Raw genomic sequence first — 27,899 nt, forward strand, 5'->3', positions numbered from 1 at the left:
AAGGCTTCTTTCAGAAACTGGTAAACCAGGCAGCTCAAAGATTCTGCTTACTGCATCTACTTCTCTCTCCTGTACAGTGAAAATATTTTTAGTCCCCATGTGAATCTGATTTTCATTTCAAAAGACCATTGCTCAAAATATGTGAAAAAACACACAATCCAACATGCATATTCTACAATAGTGATATAAACGCTTTTCTGTTCTGTCAATTAGCGGTTCCTGTCAAAACAGGAAGTGGCAAAGCAAGTATCTGAGCACCAAAATACTGCAGCCCAGGCAGCAGAGTGAAAGGGAGTTACTGCGTCTTGCCCCCGTCTTGCCCACTGTCTCTGCCATTTAAGGATGTCTTGGCTCCACATGCTGTATCAAATTAAAATTCAGCAAGAGCCGAGTCTCATATCGGACAAATAGTTGTACTGTCTTTTAAAAAGCAGAACTGCCTTGATACAAAGTCGTCCTTGAAAATAAGCAATTTTTATTTTGCTCCCCTTTCCTCCTTTGACACCAGTATATGAACTTTTGCCTTCCTCTCCAGGATGTCATCCCTTGTGGAACCGGGGACACACATTCTTGTGATTTCAGCACACTAAATTTAGTCCCTCACAGGAAATATGAAACACAGTTTGTTTTTCTCCCATAGTCTGCCTGTAAAACTAACATGTAAATATAGGCTGAAGGATGGGGAGCACACTGTAAACTCAGCAGCCTCTAAGCAGACTAGTGAATGCTTTATGCCACTCATGCTTTTTCCAAAATGTTACCAGGTAGTTCTTTGTGTCAAAGAATAGTTTTGCCTCTATAGTCTCTTTAAAAAGGCATAAGCAACATAAGATTATTTAAGAGAAACCTGAATAGATATTCTATTTCATGGATTTTGAGTGCAACGGTACATAGAAAGAGAAGCATATATTTTTATATCCCACTTTATCTAGCCAAAGGACTCTCAAAGTGGCTTACAATTGCCCACCCTTCCTCTCCCCACAATAGACACCTTCTGAGGTAGGTGGGGCTGAAGAGTTCTGACTGAGGTAGGTGGGGCCCAAGCTCACCCAGCAGGTTTCATATGGAAGAGTGGGGAATCAAACCCAGTTCTCCAGATTAGAGTTTGCCACTCTTAACCAATATACCAAGCTGCCTCTCTGTATAGACTTCTGCAGATATTGAGGTGCACTCTTGTAACAATTCACCATTCATTTAAAGAATTCCTTCACAAAGTCATCCAAAGGAAGCTCGATCATTTGCAAGGTATAGACTTGAAACCCTTCTGTCAAGAACCCCAAAATGTTTGTCCCAAGAGAACCACTTGGAAAGGACCTTTTTTTGCAGAGATGCCATAACTCCCACCATAAACAAAGCACACACCTTCTAGCAAATCCCCATGCAGACAGAGGCTTCCTTCTTGTTTCTTACTATCCCAGCAAACATTCTACTCAGTGATAAAACATTCAAAGCTGTATTGTATCAACCAGTAATACTGGTAGGACAGAGACATGGTGCTTATGCACTTTTGAAACTTTGGAATCATTTGCAGACCTCTACCATTAGTATCAGTCTTCCATAAATGGCGAGATCTGCTTGTGTTGTAGTTTTCAAAGATTTGGGGCCAAGAACAATTGCTTTCCTACAGTGGTCCCTTGTTTAGTGGAGTTGTCCTTCCCATGGGGACATGCACAGTGTACTCATTTATTAAAGCAGCTGTATTTCTCAGCATCTCATGAAATGTGTCCATCGTTTTTCTGTAAGCGCTTCGTTGCAATACAAAGGGACGGAAAAGGTTCATAGGTTCTGCCTTCTGGAACACGCCTGGGATACCCAGTTCCTCTGGCAGATTCGTGTTTCCGATGAAAAAATGGTAAAGCCTCTTTTCTTGTAAGCTTTTCTCCAAAAATTTGAGTACATCTTGCAGCCTGGACTCCAGGAATTCAGAAGCCCATTCTGAACTGGGACGGGTCTGTAGCAAATGCAGTATCACTGTTTTCAAGTGGTAGTTTGTAAGACTGCTTGGTCCTGTCAGACTGCACTGCTTTTCATGAAGGAAGGACAGAATCTGGAGACAGCTAAGGTGGCAGGAATTGGCAGGCAGAATTTTTGAAACAAATTGGATGTATCTTTTTTCATACACTGCAAATGTGAGAAACCAGTGAATACTGGATGTAGAACACTCTGCCAGTCCACTACATGGGAAATGGGAGATAAAGTATACATCCGAATCAATAAATTGGACCACAGGCGTAAGGTTGAAGGCAATGGTCTTTCTAGACCTGAACTTTATTTTTAGGGCACCAGGATAGTCTAGGAGACTGAAAGTGAGATTGAATTCATATTTGTGTGAAATCTTGTTCCATGCCTTGGTAAGTGCAACCTGGAACCAGGTCATAACTTGGTCACCATCAAGGTATCGAGTGTCTTTGTAGCAAAGGAGGTCCTCCATATGGTGGTTGTGCCTAGCCTGGTTCATTTTGCTATGAAGGAGGCACAATAGGTCTTCCCCCAGCTTTGTCTTGTCACATATGCAGCCTGTTGAGTTTTCATCTGCCCAGCAGATCTTTATCATACCATAACCTTGTTTGTCTGGCGGAACAGATTCACCTGAAAGCCACGTCTCTAATTTGAAACAATATGGCTCTGGAGGAGAAAAAGGGACAATAAAATCACAGGCCAAGGGTTTTTGAACTCTCCAGTTTTCATACATGCTCCCGACTCCTATGGATTCCTCTACTTCCATGTCGGCATCCCTGTTACAGACACTCCGTAGAGCCTCCAGTAAATCATCTGCAAATCCTTCCACAAGCTCTCTGTTCCTAGCAATTTCACTGGTCACGCTCTGGATGCATCTATCATAGAAATTAGCCAATGTGACTTTATCTGGCAGGACAACCCCCTTGAATGCCTTTCCCAGAACTGCACTTTCATCTTCCTCAATGCTGTAGTCTTGCCATGTTCCTTCTTGGTAGTCCTGCCTCCATAGCTCAATTAGCAGAAAAACTACTAAGGATAAGCCAGTCCAGAAGTTCCAAGAAAGTGGATCATGGGTGTACTGCTGTTCTGACTCAGTGGCCTTATCTGACGACTTGCATAAAGTCTCTTGCAAAGCCATCTCCTGCTCCAGTTTAAGCTGTTCTAGCCTCAGGCTCTCCTCTCGCTCTTTCATTTTCTGGATGATCTCCTCTGTGTTTTCAGGGACTGTGACATTCTCCTTTGGGAAGAGGAGTGGATGGTTGACAACAGCTGCAATCACTACAAAGCACACCTTGAAGATTCCTGCTGGCATGGCAAAGTCCGTCCTGTGAGAAAGAGGCAGAGAAGCATATGATCAGCCTTGCTTATATCAGAACATGAATACAAGAGAGTTAAGTAAAGTCTTAGGTTGGAGGAGAAAAAAAAATCTAGGAATCCGCCTTAGTTCTAAAAGATCTTTACATTTCCCAAAGTACTTGTATTTTCGTAAGGAAGTATAATGTAAGGGTCTGTATGTTCCAAGAATATGTTCTTAGACTAGTATAGGTAAAAGGGAACTTTCCTTAGTAAGTGGTACAAAAGTATACCAGTCTAACTTTTACTTTATTAGTCCTGGTTTATCAGGAAGTAATCTGTACTGCTGTTAGAGTTTATTATCTCACTGTTAACATGACTGCTGATCTCAGGCTGCAGCAATCAAAGGGATTCTCTTTTTAAAGAATGTGAGAGGTGATATAAACTCCTCTCCTAGCATGCAGCATAGCATCATGGTGAATTCTGGGATCAGAGAAAAGGTTCCAGTTAATGTTATGTGGGGATTCAATTTGGGAAAAAATTCTCTATGCAACCTAGTATATGTCATGACACAACAGAGCCTATTAGAGGAACAATAGGAAGATCCTTTTCCATGGCAGGTAGAGAAATATGTTTTAGATTATGTTATTTAGCTATGCCCACATAAGTGTACCAGGAAGAAGCAAATGGTAATTCTTACTCTGACAGCATTTAGTTCTGTATGTTCAAAGAAGGATGTATATCAATTGCATTCACAAATGGCTGCTAAGGGATTAGCTTCTAGCTTTTAACCTAATGAGATACAAATATCTGCCTTTAAGCAATTTCAAAAACTAGGCATTGGCTTAACTGAAGTAATATTTTTAATAACTTGAAGTTAGTATTTCTATATACTACAAATTAGTCATTCAGCTAAGTATAATTGCAGGGCCCAAAACTGGTATGACATGTCCAAAAATGAGAGTGTGAAAAGGGCTTTCCTAAGATGACAGAAATGGCATCCAAGGAAAGTGGAAGGAAAAATGTAAGAACACGGAAACAGATACGAATGTATCTGTTTTTACACAAATGTGTAAAAATAACATTAAAAGTGAAAAGGTATCCAAAATTCATCTAAAATTGCCACTAATCTCTTTTCTGTAGTACAAAACACAATGCGATGCTATGGAAAGGGGGGATGTTATTTGGGAGATGTTATTGTATGTTTTAAATTTGAATTTGTAGGTTATCTTGAGCCATGGGGAAAGGTGATTATGCAAAACATTAAGGCAAATGTATTTATATTTACTGTTTTTTAAAAATATTCCATCTTTATAGTCACAGTTGCATTTTAATAAACTCATCAGTTGTGATAAAGAATAATTTATGTAGCTATTTTCTCCTCCAGCTGGAAGTGCTGTCACACCTACTAAGTGCTGGGGCACACATACATCATTTAATCACTGACGTACAAATTTGTGAACCAGCTAAACTGAAAAACACTATCCTTTTAAGTTAAATGACAGTCTGAATTTGTGGCAAGTGATCCACGATGGATCATTCACACATGCCACTGATGAACATGCACATATAAACTCTAGCTCTTTGCCTTCAAAACACAAGGGAAAAAAATCTCACAATCTAGTTTCAATGTGCTTAAAGTTTGCATTTTGCACACACCGTCCATAGAAATCTGGGTCTCAATAATCTTCAACAAAAGGACCTAAATTGTAGAGAAAGGGGAGCTGCACAACTGATCAAGTGGATTGTCCACAATGTGTCACCAACTGAAAAGTTCCAGAGCATCAAGGGTAATTAGCTAATTCACTTTTATTAGAACTATTTGCATTGGCTTCAGTACCACTTTTGATATGCTGAGCAACTGGTGATACTCTGGTGCTGCCTTTTCCATGGCACAATAAAAGGGGGAGAAAACTATGGATAGATTGAATTCAATGATTCCCTCAGTACCATCCATTTCGGATTCCTGCACAAAATGAAATGCAACATCTTCCATATGTACTTGGATCCCAGACACATATTCACAGTGGTTTTTGTGCTTTAATACCAAAGTAACCATTTATGAAAATATCACAAGAAAAACTTAGAATACAATTTGGGACAATCCTATACTAATATCATCCTGGTGATTTATGCACACACAGGCTTCGTGTTCCCTCACATATTCCATTAAAGTGAACAGGCAATCAGCTTGACCTGTAGATGCGGGAATGAATGCAAAGCATGAGTAAGTGCATCCTGTTCCTTGAGAAAACTGCATAAAGCCACGTACTTAGCACCAGCATATTAAACTGCATACATTGACCAAGGATTACAGACTTGAGATTTACTATACATTCTATTCCACGAAGTTGCATGAACTCTCTGTGGAAATTCATACACATGCCTTACTTAAGGTTGTTATGTCCCCCTTGGCCACTGGTAGCGGACCGGGGGGGGGGGAATAGGGTGGCTAGATCCTGGTTGGGAAACTACTGGAAATTTTTGAGATGGAATTGGGGGAGGCCAGGGACCTAAGTGGGGTCATAAAGCCCAGCCTCCAAAACAACCATTTTATCCAGGGGAACGGATCTCTGTAGACTGGAGAGGAGGTATAAATCCAAGGGATTCCCAGGTCCCCACTTGGAGGGTGCTCTAAGATAGCCCAAACAAGCCTGATCTGGGCAGATCTCAGATGCCAAGCAGGGTTGACCCTGGCTAGTATTTGAGACTCCTCCAAGGAACATGACATGAAGGCAGGCAATGGCCAACCACCACTCCTTGCCTGGATGCCAGACAATCCTAAAATCTGGATACACTATAAACACCATATGCTAAATAACTTGGAGACTGGCATCCCTAACCTTACTCTGGTTCCCACAGCTTATGTATTATGGTATCAATACGCAGGCTCTTTTCACCTTTCCATATCCATGACTACTGAACTCTACACATGCTGGTTTTTCTTCTCTAGCAATGTTACGTATTTTGTGTATCCATACAATTGGGACCATGATTTGTTCCTTTGCAGTTGTTAGAAAAAAAGAATAGCAACTACATTCTGCGTGAAGGTGCATTTTGATCTCGGTAACAAGCAGCCTGCGTTTGCTTGTGCCAATAATATGGCATACTGCCTTTCACCCATGAGTGCTTCTTTAATAAGTCTTCTCTCTTACCTCCGAGATCCTAAGATGGTCAGTGCCTCTTCTGTTCATTTGTCAGTTACCCCCATTCTGTCAGTTGGTTACCACAGCAACAAGAGAGGATATGACAATAAAGCAAGGTATTCTTCTACTCAGGCACAAATTGCGTGCAGATGTGTACTATGAGTAACGAATTAAACCCTCCCCACCTAAATTATAATTCATCATACAGTCCCCCTCATAAATTTGTCTACTGCAAACAGTTGTGAGACTTCAACATTCCCAGGAGTTCAACTATCTCTGTGTAGAATATAGAGCGTGTGTAGAATTGTTTCTCCTCCCCTCATAGGTACAGCACAATTCCAGTTCTTCTGTTGGTTTGGAGGCTGCTGGGAGATTTACTATGAGCTACTGTATTGTCTTATCTCAGTATATAATAGACACCCAGTTTCACAGTAAAAAAATACTGTATATTCAGTAAAGTCACAGACTAAGTCTCAATGTCTTCTTTTCTTTCTGTTCTCACTGCTGGGCCCAGTTTATGCACATGTGTTCGTTACTGCACAATGTAATGACATGCAAGTAGGTATGGGCCCTCATAGACGCAGCACTGCAGAAAAAATCTTTGTATATTTCTATACAGTTTTAAGAGTTTTAAAAGTGCTATGAAGTAGCGAAGCACATAAGTAGACATATCAGTGTGATTCTGGATGCTTCCCTTACAATGGAAGCCCAGGTCACAAAGGTAGCACGGCTGGCATTTTACCACCTCCGTCAAGCCAAACTACTAGTGCCCTCCTTGGAACCAGAGCACCTAGCCATAGTGATCCATGCGATGGTCACCTCTAGACTGGACTTCTGCAACTCGCTCTACACAGGCCCACCCTTATCCTTGATCCTGAAACTACATGACTGGTGCAGAACGCTGCGGCTAGGATTCTCAGTAAGACATCATGGAAATCTCATATCCGGCCGGTACTCCAAGAACTTGGCTGGCTCCCAGTTGAATTCTGGATTAAGCTTAAGGTTTTGGCAATCACCTTTAAGGCCATATGCGGTCTGGGCCCAGTGTACCTGAGAGACCGCCTCCCTGCCTATACCCCCAGAAGAGCTCTATGCTCCGCCACTTCCAACTGGTTGCGGATCCCTGGCCCTAAAGACATACATCGGACCTCAACAAGGGCCAGGGCCTTTTCAATCTTGGCCCCCACCTGGTGGAATGAGCCCCCCAAAGAGATCAGGGCCCTGCCGGAACTTCCACAATTCTGCAGGGCCTGCAAAAAGGAGCTCCTCCACCAGGCATTTGCTTGAGGCCAACTGACCCATAACATCTACAGGTTCCCTGCCCCAGACTGAGAGGTTGAACCTACCAAGGGAATGTCAAAGTTATTGTTGTTGAAATACTGTTCTAGTTGGTATATTATTGCTGTTATATTGTTATATTGATACTGATACTGTTCCATGTAAATGTTCCAAAATGTTTTCTGTAAATCGCCTAGAGCCGTAGGGAAGGGTGGTATAAAAATCCAAATAAATAAATACATAAATACATTTCTGCTAGGGTACTGAGATTAACTACTGTCACTCCAAGAGATAAGAGATCATCATATTAGGCATTTGGCCAAGAGTCAGCATGATATAATGATTATGAGTGGCAGTTTCTAATCTGGAGAGCAGAGTTTGCTTCACCACATATTATGGGTGACCTTGGTCCAGTCACAGTCCTATTAGAAATGTTCTCCCAGAGCAGATTCTCTCAGAGCTCTCACAGCTTCCCTAACCTCACAGGGTGTCTGTTTTAGGGAGAAAAAGGGAAGGCAATTGTAAGCCACTTAGAGACTCTTCCAGGTAGTGAAAAGTGGGGCATCTAACTCCTCTTATTCTTCTAACTATATAAGATTATTCAGTATGTTCACAATGGATTTTTAAAAGTTTATTCTATATTGTTGTAATATTTCTATTTAATGAGTATTAGGGGTATATTATGCACAACTTTCAGAACTGAAAACAGAATTTTACTATTTCCCATTGCAGTGCTTCAAACTGTATAGGTGATTCAAGTGAGTATTCTTGTACTGAAATGCCCTTCTCAAAAAAGCACCCTTACTTGCCACAAAAGAAAGCAGGTGGCTAAGGGGAGTAGAGTTGAAAAAAGCACAGAAGGCTCTGTGTGTGGGTGCATGTGTGCAGGTTAAGGACTGAAAAATAGGGTGGGGCAAGCCAGTTCAGAAATGTGAGAAAAGCTTCTGCAAAATGCAATGGAAAGGAAGACAGTGCAGGGAATTAAGGAGAGGTGTCTTGAGGTCTGAACAATAAGAGAAATTAATGAATGGCTAGCAAACTCACAAAACCATCTTCAAAACAAAGAGAAGGCGATTCTTTCGCCTAGAAGAGAGACAGCAAAGATTCATGTTTATGCAATACTTCAGACAGAAAGCAACCAAACGAAATGACTGCATACATAAAAAAAAAAGAAATCATTCTTCCCTAAGCCCCTGTTCCATTAAAGTTGTTTTAAAAAATCCCATTGAAATAATTTAAAAATAAGCCAGAGGTCACCCTGCAAGCCACTACCTCTGTCCACCAGGAAGAGATCTTAATTTAGTGCATCAAATGGGTCCCCCCTCCCCGACTCTGTACTTTTAAGAACTGTATGTTATGAAGTTCAAAGATAGCACGGTCCATGATTGGTTTTTTGTTCTGTAACACTGGCAAGAGGCTTCAATGTGGAAGTGAGCAAAAAATATACTGGTTGGTGTCATACAGGGTCTCTTCTGAAAGTACTGTAAGTGTCCTTCCTTGCATGCTTAAATGGATGTGGCTGTTCTGATGTATCAGTCCCAATCAAACACACAGAGACTGTTTTGAAATGGTGAATTACAAAAGAAAAAAAAACATCCTGCTTTTGATGTAGTAAATGGCATATGTAGAGGAAGAATGAGAATTAAGAGTGTAATGGTGAAGACTGTGGATACTTTCATCTGTCTAGCTTTTCCATCCTTATTGACTCCCAGCTGAGAGCAGCAGAAGCTAACTGGATTTGTGGTAGGTGTGTCTGCTGTATAGCTCTTAGAAAAAGCATTTATATTTTCAGTTAATTGATTGAAATTCAAAGGGAATGTGAGCAGTGAACACTGTAAGTATCTTTGGACTAACCTATCTGCTTTTCATAAAGGATGTATTCCTAGACCTTAGAAGGTGTCTTTCCTGCTCCCAGTCCAGGTAGTGCAAACTAACCAAAACAAATAAAACACCTCGATGTCATAAAATGGGAATACATTTGCTGTACAGCTTAATGTATTCCAAGTGCTGAAGTAAGCAGTTTTGGCTGCAGAACTGGAAGGCTTTTCTTCCCACAGGTTCTATTCAGACATCCCACCCATTTCTTAAGAGTTTGCTTATGGCGATTTGTTACCAGATGTAAGGGCAGAACCAGACCGTTATAATAGTATGGACTATTATGGTGCTATTTTCTCTTCTAGTCAAAAGAGAATTCACTGCTACTCGTAATGACTGCACCAAACTTTCTTTTCTGCATGAACCATGTTTCCATATGACCTCAGTTTCCCACACTTTCTGGCTGCCCTGCCTTGACTCCTGTCCTATCATTATTGTATGAAGCTGTGCCTTTAACCACTATTTGGCTTTTCCATCTACTGCCATTCTAGTGAAAAGCAGTTACTAATTCTCTGTGTTTAGATGCTTCATGTACCTTTTGAAGCTATGTAATTTATACGTAAAATATGGATGTTTCATATAATCTAATATTTGCTGCATACAACAAACAGGTCTGCAAGTATCACACATTTCCACTTGAGAGAAAAGGGACAAAGCTGGTTTGCCAGCTCCGACCTGCATATGACAAACACCACCCATCTGTAATTAAAATATACCTTCTCCAATCTATGCAGAAACAAAATGCTGGATATTATGCAGTATTGTGATGTGGAATTACCATGGTAAATCCACTTTCACATGAAAGTGAAGAGCAACAATGATCAAATAAGTCCTCATGTGGATTTTCACCCAAGTCTCTAGAACCATGGCTTGTTATTCATTGTTGATGTATGACCAATAAATATGCAGAAAGTCCTGACTATGGATCGTGTCAGAGCAGCACAGCCTCCAAATCAGCATATTAAAAGAAATCTGAATTGTGCACAAATTGAAGAAGCTGCACATGGGAGTGTATTGAAATACGGTGAGAGGTTCTGCCTTGAAGATTTGCGATTTCAGTGAGAAGCTGTAATAGGACAGGCCATGCTGGTGCCTTATTCGCAACCCTGGGGGTAAAAGGCGTGGCTGCTTTCCTTGCATATGTGTGATTATATGCCAATTAATCATAGTCCCAGTGATGACACACACAAAAGCCATTTTTAATATTCATAAATGCTTTCCTACCCTGTCCATGCATGCTAGTTGGGTTACAGCATCAATTCAGAACAAGGCAGCAACAACTCACACTTTGTACATCTAATTAATTATCTGCTGTGTGTTGCACACAGAGAAATAGCAGCTTTGAGCACAGAGACCGCCTTAGGGGTGCTGATCTGGCTTCTGTTATCCAGTGATTAAATGGTTTTCACTGAGATACCAAACAGAAAACAGGAAAAGAAGCTCTTAAGGATTATCTAACGCCATTCAGCAGTGTTCTCCTTATTTCTGTTCTCTTTTCATTCCATCCATGAAGTCACTAACAAACATCACTTTGGGAAGCACAAAGTTGGCAGGAAGCTCAAACATAGGTGAAGCAGAGCTAAGCTACGCAAGAGATCCTGCGGAAAGAGCACATTTTGATCTTTCACCAGAAACACAGGATTTTCCTATGTTACTTCAAAGCGGTGAATTGTAGTAAAAATGCAGCGTCAACCAGAACATTTTTATGCTGAATTTTCTGTAGTGCATAAAACCTGCAAGGAAGACTAAGAGAAAGTTAAAAAACAAAACAAAACTGGAAAGAGCTGGAAAAATAGGAGAGCATCTCCAAAAGACAAAAGAAAGGAGTCTTGGTGACAACTTTTGAAATAACAAAATTCCCAATTATTCCCAATTAAAGATGTGAAGGGAGGCTGGCACAAGGGCTAGGATGGAAATTAGTACAAAGAGTTTTTTTTTTCTCTAGAAACAGGACTAGTACTTTGACAAATCATTTTATAACCTCAAAAATATGATAGCATGCAAACTACAGGGGGATGAGGGAGAAATTATATGTCAAGTGCTTTAATAAAATTTACTAGCTCTTTAAAGCCTGTGCTATACATGATTAGAAAATTCATCAAGTAATCCTTGCTATTATGAAATAATTTATAAAATATGATGAGTTTTAAAAGATTAGGGCAGAGAATCAAAACAACAAAGAAATACAATTGACTATTTCATAGTCTTTATTAATACTAACAATACCCACTTTAACATGACTTTAGCTCAAAAGTAGTAATTAGGGATGGGCACAAACCAGCTAATGAACTAATGACAAATGATGAACAGTTCATGGTTCACTACCTGAAGTTCATGGCAGATCAACTGTCATGAACTTTTCACAAACTTTCAAGCAATCTATGGTTGTTCGTAAATGGCTACATTTCCAGACAGATCATTTTTTGTTCAATCAAAATGTGTTTCCCAAACAGCAAAGCAGGCGGCAGGGTGTAATTTCCCTATGTATTTGGTGTGTGAAGTTTGCAAGAGTTCTATATACTTTTAAACCTACACCTGATATTTTCCTCATAAACACTTTCGTGGGGGCATTTTCTTTGAGGATCATGACCCCTAAAATCCAATATGCACATAACATGGAGGCAATGTAGAGACCCTCAGGGAGAGATCTCTTGCAAATTTGATGGCTCTAATTTGCACAAGATGCTCTCTCTAAACTTCTGGACCTTTGAACCTGTGCCCATCATTTTGCCAGAAAGGGGTACCTTTGGGAGTTGGAACTTGGACTCCATAAATCTAATCCTCACCGAACTTAGAGGGCAGGTAGAGGAGGATCAGCTGTATTCCCCAGATGAGTTTGGTGTCTACAGCATGTTAGGGAGAGGAAATTCTACTGCATCACAAACCTCATTTTATGAAGGGTTGTGGCTCATAACAACAATAGCAGCACCTTTATTGACTGGAAATATATACCAAATTAAACATAAGCCGTTCGTATTCTAATTGTTTGTTGCAAGAAGCCTAAGACTCTATTAAATCAGGATTCTGACTTTTTAGTATCAGAAGGCTCTTGTATTTGTTAGAAGCTACCTCTTTCCTAATTAGGAGCAAATGGAAGAATTTGGCCCTAATATTTCCATATAGTGAATAGTGTAACAGAATATGTAAAACAGATTCTTTAGCATGTTGGTTACAAAGGCAGCATCTATTTGAATAGGGAATATTGAGAAATCTCCCTGTCATTATTTCAGAGGGCAGAGTGTTAAACCTATGGCTCATAAACTAGGCATGCCATGAACTAAGAACTGAAATGAATCACATTTTCCTGGTCTCTGCCCATCTGTAGTACTAGTAAGTGGAGTAAAGCCTGTTGAATGGATTTCCTTCCTCCTGCTGCAGTCCTCTGAAACTCTGCCTCTGGAGATCACAGGACCCTCAAGAACAAAGAGGAACATTAAGTGAGGATCTGGAATATGCACACGTGTGTAGCAGAAATAGCACCCCTCCCCCCAAAAAATCCCTCCTTCTGCTGATGGAAGTGCTTTATCTGTCGTTAGACCAACAGAGGAGCAGTTTTGCTGATAATGAGGGCCATTCTGCACCCGATTTAAAAAGTGAGAATTTACCCTTTGAAAACACCATATTTTTGGCGTTTTGTACGACGTCATAAACATCCAGCGTTACATCTGCAAACTGGAAGCTACATCCTACATTTAAAGTGCTTGCAAAAGAATCCGCAAAACTGGATTACCCTGCCATGTAGCGCTAGCAGGATGAGAGCAGCCATCAAGACACTCGCACAAGACACATGCATTACCAAAGTGGTTGAAGTAGCGAGATTTCCAGCTCCAGTGCCCGCCCTTGAGGCTGCCTCCCTCTCTCTTCACCCTTAAACTCTTAAGATCTTAAGAGCTTTCTTTAAAAAAAAAACCTGCCTGGAGCAACAAATAGACACACAATCGCCCAGGCAGCGCACAAAATAAACTTTTACCACCAGTTTACCCATAAAGAATGCCTCTTCCCATCAAACAAACAAGCAAATCGCCCTTTCTCCATTTTTTTTTTAAAGCTTCAAGGCTCCAGATTGGAAGAGGGATTGCAGTGAAAGGAACCCTATGCATACATGAATGCATATGCGTTTAAACAAATAAGTCTCATTAAAAAAAAATAGCAGGCATCACTATCCCTTTAAAAAAGTGAGAAAGGTGATTGGCCGCCTGTCTTGATTTACAGGCGGAAGAGAGGAGAGTATCTAGCGCGTTCCCCTCTTTCGCCATTTCGAGCAGGCATGTGAAATGCCAGGAAGCGCGAGATGGCAGCAGAGGGGCCAGCAAGTGAGGAATTCCAGGAGGCATTTTTTTTTGTTTAGCATTATGCTATTATGCTGGCATAAGGTGTTTTTCCCCCCCTGTATGGAATGGTCCTGAGGATATTAATGCTATTCCTTGTCCCCATTACTACTATTGTATATGCTGCTAAGGATAAATGCATCATTGTTTTGTTACTTTATAGCATCCATCAATTAATGGTGTTACTCGTACACCATCTTCAATTAATTTTAGTGCTCAAGCTGTAGAAAGTAAATAGTATCAGCAATGGAAAAGACCTAACAGATCACCTAGTTCAATCCTTGCTCTTGTTGGAAATTATTCAAATGTAATACTCTTCGAGAAGGAATGATCTAAGGCTTACTACAAGAACGAGGGGGCAGAGATAATACATTAGGGCATTTTGTAACTTTACGGTGTCCATAGGTTTGAGTCATGGACACCAATGGCATTTTTGAGAAGAATTTAGCCACTTAAAAGTACTGTAAGGATGGTACAGCAGGACTACGCAATCTTGCTCTCCCCGTGCATCTTTTCACATATCCAAACAATGGTGCCAGTGGGCACACAGGGTTGAGGGGAACATGAGATCTCATAGTCTCACCATATTATGGGATTGGGCCCATGTGGCATTTTTTTTAATGGCCAAATTGTTTTGTAAAATGGTGTTGGCATCCATGGCTCTCACTCACGGCCACAATGACATCTAGTTTGTTCCACTGGCTTTCAAGGGAACAAATACTGTCTCTACATTTCTTGTACTTCTGTTTGTCAGTTACATCCTCCTAGTTTCCTAGCATATTTTCTAGATCATTGTTTGCTTATACATGAAATAGGAAGAACTGAAAGTTCTTTACTGTCATGTTTATGATTCACACACTTCCTTCCCTGGCCTGACTGCTCCTGTGACTTTAATAGCAGTCCCATATTCAGCATAATGTAGTAGTTAAAAGTGGTGGATTCTAATCTGGAGAACCAGGTTTGATTCTTCACTCTTCCACATGGAACCTACTGGGTGACCTTGCGCCAGCACAGTTCTGTCAGCCCCACCTGCGTCAGAAGGCAACTGTTGTTGGGAAGGGAAGGGAAGGAGATCACAAATCACTTTGAGACTCCTTAAGGTAGAGAAAAGAGGGGTATAAAAGCCCTCTTTCTGCTTCAACAGGTTATGGTTATTTCTTAGACCGATTATGCACTGGGAACTTTACTGCCCCAGCTCCCGTGCAGGAGCACAATCGGGGCTGGATGAGGTGCACCAGGCCAAATGCTCCACCGTGTGGGTGCAGGAAGAGGTAGAGCAACCTGCCACGACTAAAACTCCAGCCTGCAGCCCGGCATGAAGCCTCCAGTGCATAAACGGTCTTAGTGTTACAAATTATAACAGTGAGAGGACAGAAGAGGAAAAAACCTCTTTTCTTACTGTCCCCTTTCTGGTTAATATATCCTCTTGAAAGCTGAGACATCATTTTGGAATAGATCACTACAGATATGATGAGCCATGCCATGTAACATTTTTGGAAACCCGAATGAGAAAGCCGTGAGGCAAACAGCTGTTGCCTGTCACAAACGCCAGGAGCATCCTGCTTTTGGTCGTGCAGTGCCAGAGGGGTCAGTCATGCGGTCCACTTTGGTTATCCTTTCCAGCATGTGTGCTGAGAACGTTTGGAAAAGGATCTCCCTTTCAAATGAATAAATAATTTTACTGGAAATCCTGACGTTCTTCCTGTATGGAGTTCAAAGTGGCCTTTTCCTTACCAAAGCTTTATGCCTGGCAATGCATGTTGAGATAGAGTCAACTGGGATTTTGTTCTCAGAGAAACAATGCAACCTGCATAATGTTATACTGTTAAATTTCCTCTATAGCTAAACAGAAGCAGCATCGCATTATTGCTGAAGGAAGATTTATGTCCCATCTTTCAAATTCAAAGTAATTTCCTGCTCGTTAACTTTTAGATAAACATCCAGAATGTTGTGCTACAAAGCCCAACACTGGAATTTATGAACAGGGCTACAGGTAAGGAAAATAAAATGCTCTTCTTTGTTTTGCTATAGGGACATATGGTCATTATGTACTAATACTTTCCCTGGTTGCAAGGAAAAACTTCTCAAAATGATTTATGTTGCCTGATAGTAGGGGAGAAGCTCTGGTTTAATGGTAAAACATCTCCAGTTAAAAACATCAGGTAGTAGGTGACCTGAGACACTGCCAGTCAGAGTAGACAGATTCAGCATAAGGCAGGTAGCTTCATGTATGTAGGTGATGTGTCTGTGAAAAACTGTCACATGCACTTACATTTTCAGCTTATGTAAACATTAATTATATATATTTTTGCTTTGTCTTATTTTTCAGACCAGGTCGACTCTTACCAGCAACTTTAAAATGTTCTTAGGCAGTGGATTTTTACAGCATTTCAACAGGACCACAATACTTTGCTCAAGTGGAAAACTGGGTTGGGCAGGTGGTACACAATGACCTCCAAATAAACGGTAGTTTGTAGGAGCACTGCAAAGCGTAATGTGTTTCTTGATCAACGGGTCAAAATATTTTTATACAAACCAAATAATTTGCTCCTGGAGCCACCCCAGTTTCTTCAGTAAGACATTTGTCTAATTAGCTTTTGTCACACAAGTCATTTTTGCCACTTTCAGCAACATATATAAGAAGCAGCCATTTTATGGCTGAAAAAAAAAAGACAGGACTGAAGTGAATATTCCCTACATATACAGATGTCCCATCTTAAAAACTTTGCAGAGATACATTCTTAGACTTTCTTGCTTGTACCACCATTACACAGATTGGATTGGTCAGACTGCACCTGGAATACTGTGTGTAGTACTGGAGGCTTCACTTCAATATGGGTCCTCCAAGGTTTCCTAGTGAGGACCCTCGCAGCCGTGTTCTGTACCACCTGCAATTTCCAGGTCAGGGACAAGAGTAAGCCCGTGCAGTTAGTTGCAGTATCTAGTCTGGAAGTGACCATTGCATGGATCACTGTAGCCAAGTGGTCAGGGGACAGGTATGGCGCTAGTATCCTAGGGCGCTAGGTTGAGGGATTTGGGAATGTTCAGCCTGGAGAACAGGTGGTTGAGAGGAGATATGATTGCTGTACTTAAGTATTTACAATCTTAACACAGCCCGTGGCGCCGCAGGCGCCGCAAACTAAATAAAGCCGTAAGGGCTTAGGGGGAGGAGTTAGGGCGGGCTCTGTCTGGGATGAGGAAGGGTGCTGATTGGCCTCTTCCTCCGGACAGACCATCGGCCAGGCCAATCGGCAGGCACAAAGCACTTGCCGATTAGCCCGGCCGATTCCCGCCCTGCTGACAAGGGAGCAACTGCGAGCCGCGCGGAGCTGCTGGCGGCCTGACGCGTCGGGAGGTGCTCCCTTGCTGGCGGCCTGACATGTCGGGAGATGCGAAGCGCCTCCGCCGCGTCAGGCCGCCGGCCAGGGAGCCCCCACCAGCCCCGCTGCGCGCGGCTGCCGCGGGCTCCCTGCGGGGAAAGGAGGACCCAGCAGTCGCGGATCTGGCGCCAGGGCCGCTGCTGCCGCACCAGCCAGCAACAACTTCACGCCGGTCAGCCTCCCCCACCCAGAGCAGCAACCCCATGGATCAAGTAAGTCCGTGCAGAGGGGAACCCACGCTGCGGGGACGCTGTCTGGCCCACCTGGGCCCCACTCCAAGGGCCCTGGGACTCGGGGGGAGGGTGGCCGGCCCGCTGCCATCGGGGGGTGGGGGCCCATCCAGGAGGGCAGCAAGTACCCCAGGGGCATGCTAGCGCCCATTGTATTTCTTCATACAATGGGCTTTGCCCCTAGTCATAGAATAATAGAGTTGGAAGGGATCTCCTGGGTTATCTAGTCCAACCCCCTGCACTATGCAGAACATCATTTGATTGGTTATAACTTGGAGGAGGGCAGGGAAAGGTTCCTGTTGGCAGTAAAGGATAGGACCTGTAGTAATGGGTTTAAACTACATGAAGAAGAGTACCGGTTAGCAGGATTTCCCCCCTCCCCCCCCACAGTCAGAGTAGTTCAGCAGTGGAATCAACTGCCTAAGGTGGTGGTGAGTGCCTCCTCACTAGCAATCTTCAAGTTGTGACTGGACAGATACTTATCATGGAAGCTTTAGGATGATCCTGCATTGAAAGGGGTTGGATTAGATGGCCTGTATGGCCCCTTCCAAATCTATGATTCTATTATTCTATTCTGTAAGAAAATGTTAAAACAATACATTAATTTTTAAAGGCATCCTGTTAAATAGAGATTCCGCAGAAACGTTGAAGACCTACTGTCATGTTTTGCTAGGTCTGTGTTTATTTCTGATTTAATTAATGTGGGGGTTTTATGTGTGTGTTGCAGTAGTTTACAATGTAGGCCTATAGAGTAAGAAAGAAGAGGATGGGTGAGTGGGTGGTAGCTGTACCTTAGGGCAGGGGTAGTCAACCTGTGGTCCTCCAGATGTCCATGGACTACAATTCTCATGAGCCCCTGCCATCAAACACTGGCAGGGGCTCATGGGAATTGTAGTCCATGGACATCTGGAGGACCACAGGTTGACTACCCCTGCCTTAGGGGGCAGAATTCACTGGTTTGTTCAGAGGTTTTCTGTGTGAGAGAGGAAGGAGATGAGTGAAGAGATTGAGTGAGGTGCTGTTGAGAGTAAGAGAAATGTAGCTCTCCGAAACCATTATGTTTATGAATGTTACTAAAACCCTTATGCTGTTATACGTCTAAATTTAACAGAAAGCAGCTGTTTTATTTAGAATAAAGGACCTTCTTCAACCTCCATGCACTGACCATTATGTCATTCTACCAAATATAATTAAGCCATCCTATTATTTTGGAGTTTAACTAAAAACGAGCTTTTGGTGGCAGAGAAAATAACTAGAAAAGAAGAATTGTTTTTATACTCCACCTTTCACTACCAGGAGTCTCGAAGTATCTTACAATCACCTTCCTTTCCTCTCCCCACAACAGACATACTGTGAGGTACGTGGGGCTGAGACATCTAACAGAACTGCTCTGTGAGAACAGCTCTAAGAGAACTGTGATGAGCCCAAGGTCATCCAGCTGGCTGCATGTGGAGAAATGGTGAATCAAGCCCAGTTCTCTGGATACAATTACCAGCTCTGAGTTGGGAAATACCTGGAGACTTTGGGGTGGAGCTGAGAGTGGATGGATTTGGGGCAGGGACGGATCTCAGGGCAGTGTAATGCTATGGAATCTAGCCTTTAAAGTAGCCACTTTTTTCCAGGGGAACTGATCACTTTTATCTGAAGACCAGTTGTAATTCCATGGGATCCCCAGGTCCCAAATGGAGACAAGCATTGCTAGAGAACCCTGGTCTTAATCACTACACCACGTTCATGAAGGCATAAAACACATCTCAGAACATTACAAAGAGGGGGCATTACAAATGCTACATACAACAGGTCTCAAAAAAGAAGCAAAATGTCACACCAACAATCAGAGTTATGCATAACCTTACTCCCTGATATTGCGATTGGCTCAGCTCCCCCATAGCATCCATTTTGTGATTGCACTCACCACCCTCTGTCAGAATTCCAAAGGTGCCCACAGACTGAAAATAATTGGGTCACCCTGCTGTTTGGTGTCACAGCCCTTCTGTATTCCCTCTCTCCACCCCAAACTCCATGTTCTTAAGGCAGCATCTATCTCCAGGAAGCCAGAACTATAGGCAACAGTAGTGAAATTGTCATGCATGGAACATACAAGCATTAAATCCATTCTTTGTTATTCTGCAAGGGCCCTTTCCATTGAAGATAGAAACATTGCTTGTTTACACAGGCTAAATGTGATACAGGAGGTTGGACTAGATGACCCAAGAGGTCCCTTACAACTCTATTATTCTATGATTTCGCCAGACCTATATAAGGCTTTGTATTGTTAATCCAAACAGCATGGCTTCTGCAGAAACGGAATCTTGAAGTTTTGCGATTGTATTGCTGCATTTATACTAGGATTACCAACCTGGAATTACAATAGATCTCCAGACATCAGTTCCACTGGAGAAAATGACAGCTTTGGAGGATAAACTCTATTGCATTACATCCCTGCTGAACTATTTCCACTAGTGAAGTTCTGTAAGGCCTACAAAATGGTACTCTTCCGCCAGACCCATAGTTGTGTTCCCTGCTCCTCCACATGAAACCAGCTGGGTGATCTTGTGCTTATCACAGTCCTGATAGTGCTGTTTTCACAGAGCATATCTGTCAGAACTCGCTCAGTCCCACTTACTTCATAAGAGGTCTGTTGTGGGGAGAGGAAGGGAAGGCGATTGTAAGGCACATTGAGACTCCTTCTGGTAGTGAAAGGTGGGGTATAAAAACCAACTCTTCTTCATAATTAAGGTGAAATTCAGAAGATTGCACCAACATAATTAGGGAACTGGTTGAACAAGACTGACTGCTGACAACAGTAAAAATAAAGATCACCCCAGGTTTTCCCACCAGGTAACTAAAGGAAAATGACAAGTGATTCAACTCACAGCTTTGAGCAAGACAGACAGGAATTACCTGCCAAGAAATCTTTCATAAACAATCTTTCATGGCAAAGGAACACCTATTTCAACCAAGAAAGGATAGAAAGAACTACTTTTAAAACAAGTAACTTTATGATACAGTATGGGAAAATCTAGGCCATAAAACTCCAGGCTGGGAGTTTTAAAACACTCTCAGCTAATGTCCAGTTTCTGGTAGGGTCTCTGTATGTTCAATCTAAATTTAAATAAAGTAAATAAAAAGAAGAACTTACTAAATCCTACTTTGCCATCATGGTTTAATGTATTTCTTTGTTATAATTTTAGCCTTTTGTTCTCAAAAATGTTTATAGAAATGCCTCTAGTATTCAGGGCTACAGAGGAAATTAATATACTACTGTCTTTTAAAAGGCTCAGAATTGAGGTGACAAAATAAATAGACCCTTGTTACATTTTATTGATTTTGAAGTGTCCCAGGTTCATCACTTGTTGAGAGTAACCTGATAAACATTTTATACACACTTGTAGTGGAACAACTCTCATTAAAAAATCTTTCAATTCCCCTAATATCTTGGATATGTACCTCGGTTTTGATACTACTCAGTTCTTAGTCATTTGCCTCACATACTGCTGCTTAGCTAAAAATGTGGTCAGGGAGTTTTACTTATTCAGCTGAGCTGACACTGACAGGGCCAGGAATCCACATACAAGGTGGAATTCCTACCCATTCTACACCCAGCTGTGCCAATTCCTACCTAGAGCTCCTAAAATGGCAATTTCCACCTTCTAGAAACAGCCAGCTATTAAATCTGAACTGAAAAATAAGCACTTGAGTAGAAATTGTGACTCTGTGATTTAAAGACACACAAACACTTTAAAAGTGTTAAAATTATTTTGTAGATTATAAGGATAGGAGATAAAGAAGGGGGGATACCAGTTACTGCTTAGGAATTAAAAAAAAATCTTTCATTTATCTTTGGTCACCAAAATGATCAACTCCTTTTGTTTTTTACTATTAATCATTCTTTTATAGTTTTTCCAAACACTTCAGTCTTTTTACTTGCTAGCTGTGGTAAAACTGTGTATTTGACAATGGGGGCTTCCACACAGGGACAGGCTTGCAGAGTTTTACTGTTAATAAACTGCAGAAATAACAGAACTTGCACATGGCAATGACTGTGTTGTTTCACAGAGAAGGCATTAAAGGTATCCCCTGTGCAAGCACCGGGTCATGTCTGACCCTTCAGGTAACGCCCTCTAGCATTTTCTTGGCAGACTCAATACGGGGTGGTTTGCCAGTGCCTTCCCCAGTCATTATCATTTACCCCCTAGCAAGCTGGGTACTCATTTTACCAACCTCGGAAGGATGGAAGGCTGAGTCAACCTTGAGCCGGTTGCTGGGATTGAACTCCCAGCCTCATGGGCAGAGCTTCAAACAGCATGTCACTGCCTTACCGCTCTGCACCAGAAGAGGCTCTTCACAGAAGGCATTAAGTGGTATAATAGCAGAGCCAAACATCATCTTTGCCTGGCATGTTTGGAGGGACAGAAAGAAACATGGAGAGGTCTGATAAGGAAAAAGAGACTTAGCTCTGGCCAGGTATTCCACAAAATATCGCAAGATGGTATTCCAACAAGTAAATTCCCTCTTGCAGCTGTAATTCAAATCTCCTGCTTATTGTTTCAGCTAACTGCCCTTGTAGCCTTCTTTCTTGGCCAGAATATGCAAGAGTCCCTAATTCAGCCTTCCTCAACTTTTTTACTAATGAGAAACCCCTGAAAAATTCATCAGGCTTTGAGAAACTCCAGAAATGGCGCGATCGTGTAGGATATGGCTGGGAAACATAGCTGTGTGCACACTCACTTGGGGCCCCTCCCCTTCCCACCCCATCCAGGCCCATCACTGGGTCAACATGTATGGTCCTATCAACCAATGAATAACAAATTTTAAAAATACATTAAATATCAATTAACTCACACCCATTTGTGAAACCCTTCCAGGGCCATCAACAAACCCTAGGGTTTCACAAAGCCCTGGTTGAGAAAGCCTGCCCTAACTCAAAGGAAATTCAAGGTCTCTTCAAAATTTTGGAGGCACAAGAATTAACTGTATATCTCCTTAACAAGGCAGCTTGTTACTCTAGGGTGTACACATGTTTCACACCAACATTGCTCCTTTCCTTTTCATGAACTACATAAGTTGTTCCCTCAGCCCTCACATACTCTGTGTCTCAATATGAGCAGATTAAGTTTTGCACATTTTTACTGCAACTCTGGTACAACTTAGTGTCTTTGGCTGTTTTGTTCTATCTTGGCTTTCAATGTGGAATGGTGTTTTCTGGACCCTACATTTGATGTCATGATGATAGTCCACTATACAAGTTTCCCCCTGCTTTGTGCCAATCTTTCTGGAAAGGGTGCTGTCCAAATGGGCTACAATGCCAGCAAGAATGAAAGATGCACATTTTACTCCTTTCAAACCCGCAGAGCCATCATTTTTACTTACTGTACCATCAGATTTTTTTCTGGACAAAAACCATCCAAGATGCAGCACAGAAAGGTGGCCATGATAGCTAAGGAAAATGCACAGAAACTCCATGCACTGAAAATTACGTTGTCACTGTAATTCCACCATTATAATTCATTGCTGTGTTGATGCTCATTCTCATTGTGCCTTTTTTTTTTTTTTGCATGTCAGTTGATAATAGTTCCCCATGTTCAGGTTATTGAGTGGTAAATGCAGTTCCTATGAAGCATCCCAGTTGAGATCACCCTCACAGGAATTAGCTAGAGCATCTGTATTAAACTTTTGGTTCCAGAGAAAGACTCTCATAAGCTCCACCCTAAGCAAATAAGCTATATCTTTAAATAGATGCAAACTTTTACGCTGGGGTTCTTATGTTCCTCTGAAGGTATGGAAGCCAGAGCAGTGCCTGTCCTTCCTGCACTATTGGATAAATGAAGGAAGCCCACACTCATTCTCCTCCTACATCAACATTAACCAGAGTCTTGAGGGCTGATGGGGAGAAGCCACAGGATTGACTCTTCTGGCACATACAAAGGACAAATAACAGGGAGCAATGTCCTTTCATGCTGAACTTACTGGGTGTAATGTAAAAATAAAAATCATTTGCCTTGGAAGCACAAAAGCTTTACACATTATCCCCAGTCATGTTTCCTGGTGAAGGGGAAAATAATGTTCAAACAATTTACAAAGACAATCTGACCCCAGTGATAACAATAGAAAGAAATTTTACTTACAAAAATAGAAGCATATCTTACATGACATATCCATGTAGGCATATTTAACGTATGTCGAACAGATTAACTTGCTTCCGCTCTAAGCTGCTGTAGCGGTTCAAGACAAGAGATGCTCAGAGGTGGTTTGCCATTGCCTGCCTCTGTGTAGCACCCCTAGAATCCTTAGTGATCTCCCATACAAATGGGCTGATCCTGCTTTTAAAGGTTAGTAAGTGGACATAATAGTATTTATTACTTTTGTGTGTTCAAAACACATCACATACCAAGCTGTTACAAGAATTACAACAAGTTAAAGGGAAGTCAGCACTATCACTGCTATATGTTGTAGTGGGTGTAGGGCCAAAGTTGTGAGATAGCATACCTCAGACCAGGGGTAGTCAAACTGTGGCCCTCCAAATGTCCATGGACTACAATTCCCATGAGCAAATGCTGGCAGGAGCTCATGGGAATTGTAGTCCATGGACATCTGGAGGACCGCAGTTTGACTACCCCTGCCTCAAACCATGTGGTAAGTTCATGGTTAAGTCACCGCTCAAATCAAGGACTTTCTGATCTGCAGCTCAATCAGTATGCTACGCCAGCTCTCATACATTTATTAAAGTATCTGTTAGTAATGTAATTTGGCGCATGTTCCAGTATAAAAATATTTACTTTAGAAGTCTCTGCTAGTTCAGCATCTAAAGATAGGCAAATCTGATTTCCACATCTTGTGAAGTCTTTAAAAATTAATCAAAAGATTCAAATAAAACAAGAATCTTCATGTTTAGCTTTCAATAGCTGAACAGAAAACCTCGAAGAGATGGTTGTCATGAAACCAAAGTTACCTGAAACCCTAAGCGCGAATAAAATCCCTTTGCATTTGTACAGCAAAGTCTTTTGACACTACACCCGGGATATTTGAATATTTTGAAACATTCTGTTTACTATATGAGGAAACAGTGGTGCATCTGCAGCATGCATCATCCTTAACTATCAGAAATATCAAAAGATTGCTCAAGATAATACAAGTACTGGTCCAAGACTTCCAGAGACCAGGGTCTCACAATAAGCATATATATGATGGGTGTTCAGACAATCATGATTTCATGTAAACAGTCTACATAATATAGGGACAGATTTTTATTTATTTATTTGATTTGATTTCTATACCGCCTTTCCATATGGCTTAGGATGGTTTACATACAACATCATAGGGGGATACATGGAACGAGTCAACATACAAATAAAAATCCAGATAAATAAATAAACAAACACAGTCAATATACAACAATAACAACCCAACAGTAGTTCTAAACAACTTCAGTGATCCCAACAATAACAACATAACAAGCTAACTCCCCTAGAGAGGTCAGCTGCTTCAGGCCATGGAGGGGATGTCAGAGGTTGGGAGGGGGGACGACCTGTGGTCGGTCTCAGGCAAATGCCTGGTGGAGGAGCTCCCTTTTGCAGGCCCTGCGGAACTGTGGGGGCCTTTACGCACGGGGATCTTTGTTGCAAATTGTTTGCGGAATGAAAAATCGCCATTTAAAATAGTGGAATTCGTCGTTATGCATACCTGCCTTTGTAGTGGAATCAGTTGCGTTTTTTAGCGTTTCCCACAGGCTTCCGGTCTCGGCAGAAATCGCTAGAAAGGAAGCGCTATTGCCAAGCTCGTCCCGCCCCTGGCCGTCAAGCAGCCAATGGGCAGCCGTTAGCATGCTCCCAAACAGCCCCTTTCCCTTTAAGAAAGGTTTAAAAAAAAAAAAAACAGACCCATAGCAACGAATCTAGGTAGATTCGTTGCAACGGAGAGACCCATCCAGCTGCCTAATGTGAGCTGTCGTTTGATCGTATGATCGTTGCCACGCTGCCTCGAGTGATAAAAAAAAAATCCCCCCCCCTCTCACGGCCCGATTTTCGGCTGAATTAATGTGTAAAAAATAAAGGGACTTTATTTCAGCAAACGGGCTTTTATGTGGTTTGTGCTTAGTGACTAAAGGTAAAGGACTGAAGCCAGGGAAGCCTCTAAACAGAAAGAGGCTCGCTGGTGCGTTTATCCCCGCTCGCTCGGAGAAAAAAAAATGGCGATCGCTTCGCCGGAAGTTTGGAGGACAGGCTCAGGAGGAGGGACTTTGAAGAAACCGCAACAATGGTAACGCACAGGTCTTTATCGCTAGTGTTACAGATTGTTTGCAAGAGTGTAGCGCTTTCCGGAGGGTGAATCCACTTTTTGGGATTCCCCTGAAAGCGCTACAACGAAGCGCTTTTTGCTGATCGGTTTCAGGAGTGTTGCAGATTGTCTACGACGTCGTGCGTTAAGGCAAATCAATAGCGTTTCCAATTAGCAACCATTGTGCGATTTTGAAGCCGTGCAAAAAGCCCCTGGGAGTTCAGGCAGGGCCCTGATCTCTTCAGGGAGTTCGTTCCACCAGGTGGGGGCCAGGATGGGAAAAGCTCTGGCCCTCGTAGAGGACCGATGTGCTTGTTTGAGTGAGAGTTTAGTTTGAGGAACAACTTCTGAGTCCTCTATTTTTCATCCATACAATTTAAAGCAAAAAAAAAAAAACATGACAACAACTGTACTTTCAGAAGTAGCAAATCACAGATGGCACTCATGAAGAAACCGGCATTCTGTCAGATCATCCTGAGCAGAATTAATCCTTTCCAAGTTTGCTGAAGTCCATGTGCTTAGAAGGTGGCACTGACAATAAAGAAAATGCTTAAAGCTCTGACCTTAAGTCCATCTTTGAAAAATTAAGTCAGAAATCAAAAGGGTTTATAGCTAAGCAAAAGATATATAGCAAAAGCCAATTGTTAAAATTCGCACGATTTAAAAACTACACAATACAAAAACTGAAACAAAAGGCAAACTTTGAAAGCTTCATGAGAAGCAATCCTTTCCTTGGATCATCCAGTCCTTTTGGAAGACGTCCTCTGTTTTTTAACAAAAGTACATCCCCCTCGCTCAAGCAAGTTAAAGCGAAAGCAGTTCAGCATGGCTTCCTTCAAACTGGGCCTCGTCGTCCCCCAACCCCCAATTCCTACCCTAGCTCAAAAACTTGCTCTTTTGGAAAATCATTTGTAAAATCGTCTCCGTCAAGAGAACAAAAAATCCCTGGGACTCGCTGGAGAATATGATATTAATCCCACCCCCACAGCCTGGCATAGGGGAAGGGGAGGGGGTCTCCATGTTTGCTCCCGACAGTACCAGTCTCCCAGGTAAGCCGGCACAGGAGAAGGGTCTGCTTGTATCTTCCTAGCCGAAGACGGAGGGAGAGCACACTCAGCAGCAAACATTGCATCAAATCCGTTTCAGAAAGTTTGGGCTGGCGACAAGGTTCAGGCACTCCCGAGAAACCCGCATCCGCCAAGGCAGAATGGAGACGCTGGTACTTACTTACTGCGTCCTGCGACAAACTTTTCGTGGCCTCGAATAGTTAACTCAGGTCCCGCTGCTCTCCCCCTCCTCCGCAGGCAAGAAGAGTTCAGTAGAGGAGCCTGCCTTTTTTCCTTAGCATCCTACCCGCCTGGCTTGTAGCGACGGCGCTTACTACCATCACCCTCTAGTTTACTCATTTCCTGGAGGTCGGCGGCACACTCTGTGGAAGGACCCCGCGCCCTCAACTTTCCGCCGAAGCTCCGGCCCTTTTAAAGGTGGAGGGCAAAAGGGACAAGAATGTCAGGAGTTGCTCTTCATCGCCTGGCCGACCGAAGCCCTCACACTTTTGCAGATTCACGCACAACAGCTCGAGGAAGTTAGGCAACTTGCCCCGGCGGGATTTCCAGTAAGGCAGAACTTTGCTGAGAAAATCTTGGACGCCCTTAAATCCCAACTGTCGTTGAGCAACACCCGAGGGAAAGCAACATCTTTCCGGAGTTTGCTCCTCGTGGGTTTTTTTTTGTAGTCATATGCAATGCAGTTCAAGCAACGCTACCGGCTGATGCTGGTTTTTAAAGATGAAGGTCAGGAATTTGTCCACCCCCCCGGGGGGGTAAATATCATTCGTTAATCTTGATATAACTCCTTAATCTTTAAGATACTATTGGAATTACAGAGACTTATGCACGGAAATGTATTATGACATTCCTTTCTGCACAGCTACTGAGTGTTTGATTTCCATCTTTAAATTTACAACAGAACAAATAGTAAGGTCAGGCCAGGTTTTCTCAACGGTTTGGTGAAACCCTATATATGTATTTCCCAGCCATATTCTGCACCTTGCTCCATTGATAGGCATGGACTAAGATATCTATGCTTAAGCAAAGTGCTCTGGGTCAGGAACTTACCAACTGAGACAGACTT

The 27,899-nt window shown here is 42.2% G+C and overlaps 1 protein-coding gene across 3 annotated transcripts; it reads right to left on the reverse strand.

Annotated features, from left to right (window-relative positions):
- Positions 1 to 455: 455 nt before the first annotated feature.
- ITPRIP (inositol 1,4,5-trisphosphate receptor interacting protein) lies at positions 456 to 27,453 on the reverse strand. Of its 3 annotated transcripts, none has more exons than XM_077349656.1 (2): positions 26,998 to 27,453; positions 456 to 3,284 (listed from the first exon to the last, which is right to left on the reverse strand). In XM_077349656.1, exon 2 carries the CDS (start codon positions 3,269 to 3,271, stop codon positions 1,622 to 1,624), a length of 1,650 nt encoding a protein of 549 aa, XP_077205771.1. In that variant the 5' UTR covers positions 3,272 to 3,284; positions 26,998 to 27,453; the 3' UTR covers positions 456 to 1,621. The 3 variants fall into 3 exon arrangements, with proteins under 3 accessions (XP_077205771.1, XP_077205769.1, XP_077205770.1); XM_077349654.1 differs by having other exon boundaries at positions 26,994 to 27,452; XM_077349655.1 differs by lacking the exon at positions 26,998 to 27,453 and adding an exon at positions 6,408 to 6,838.
- Between the last annotated feature and the right edge of the window lie 446 nt (positions 27,454 to 27,899).

The sequence above is a fragment of the Paroedura picta genome, chromosome 8 (assembly GCF_049243985.1).
Source record: "Paroedura picta isolate Pp20150507F chromosome 8, Ppicta_v3.0, whole genome shotgun sequence".
In the NCBI taxonomy this organism is placed as follows: Eukaryota; Metazoa; Chordata; class Lepidosauria; order Squamata; family Gekkonidae; genus Paroedura; species Paroedura picta.

Excerpts from the sequence above, each read along its gene's own strand:
- ITPRIP (XM_077349656.1), bottom strand. The coding sequence starts at position 3,271 with ATGCCAGCAGGAATCTTCAAGGTGTGCTTTGTAGTGATTGCAGCTGTT.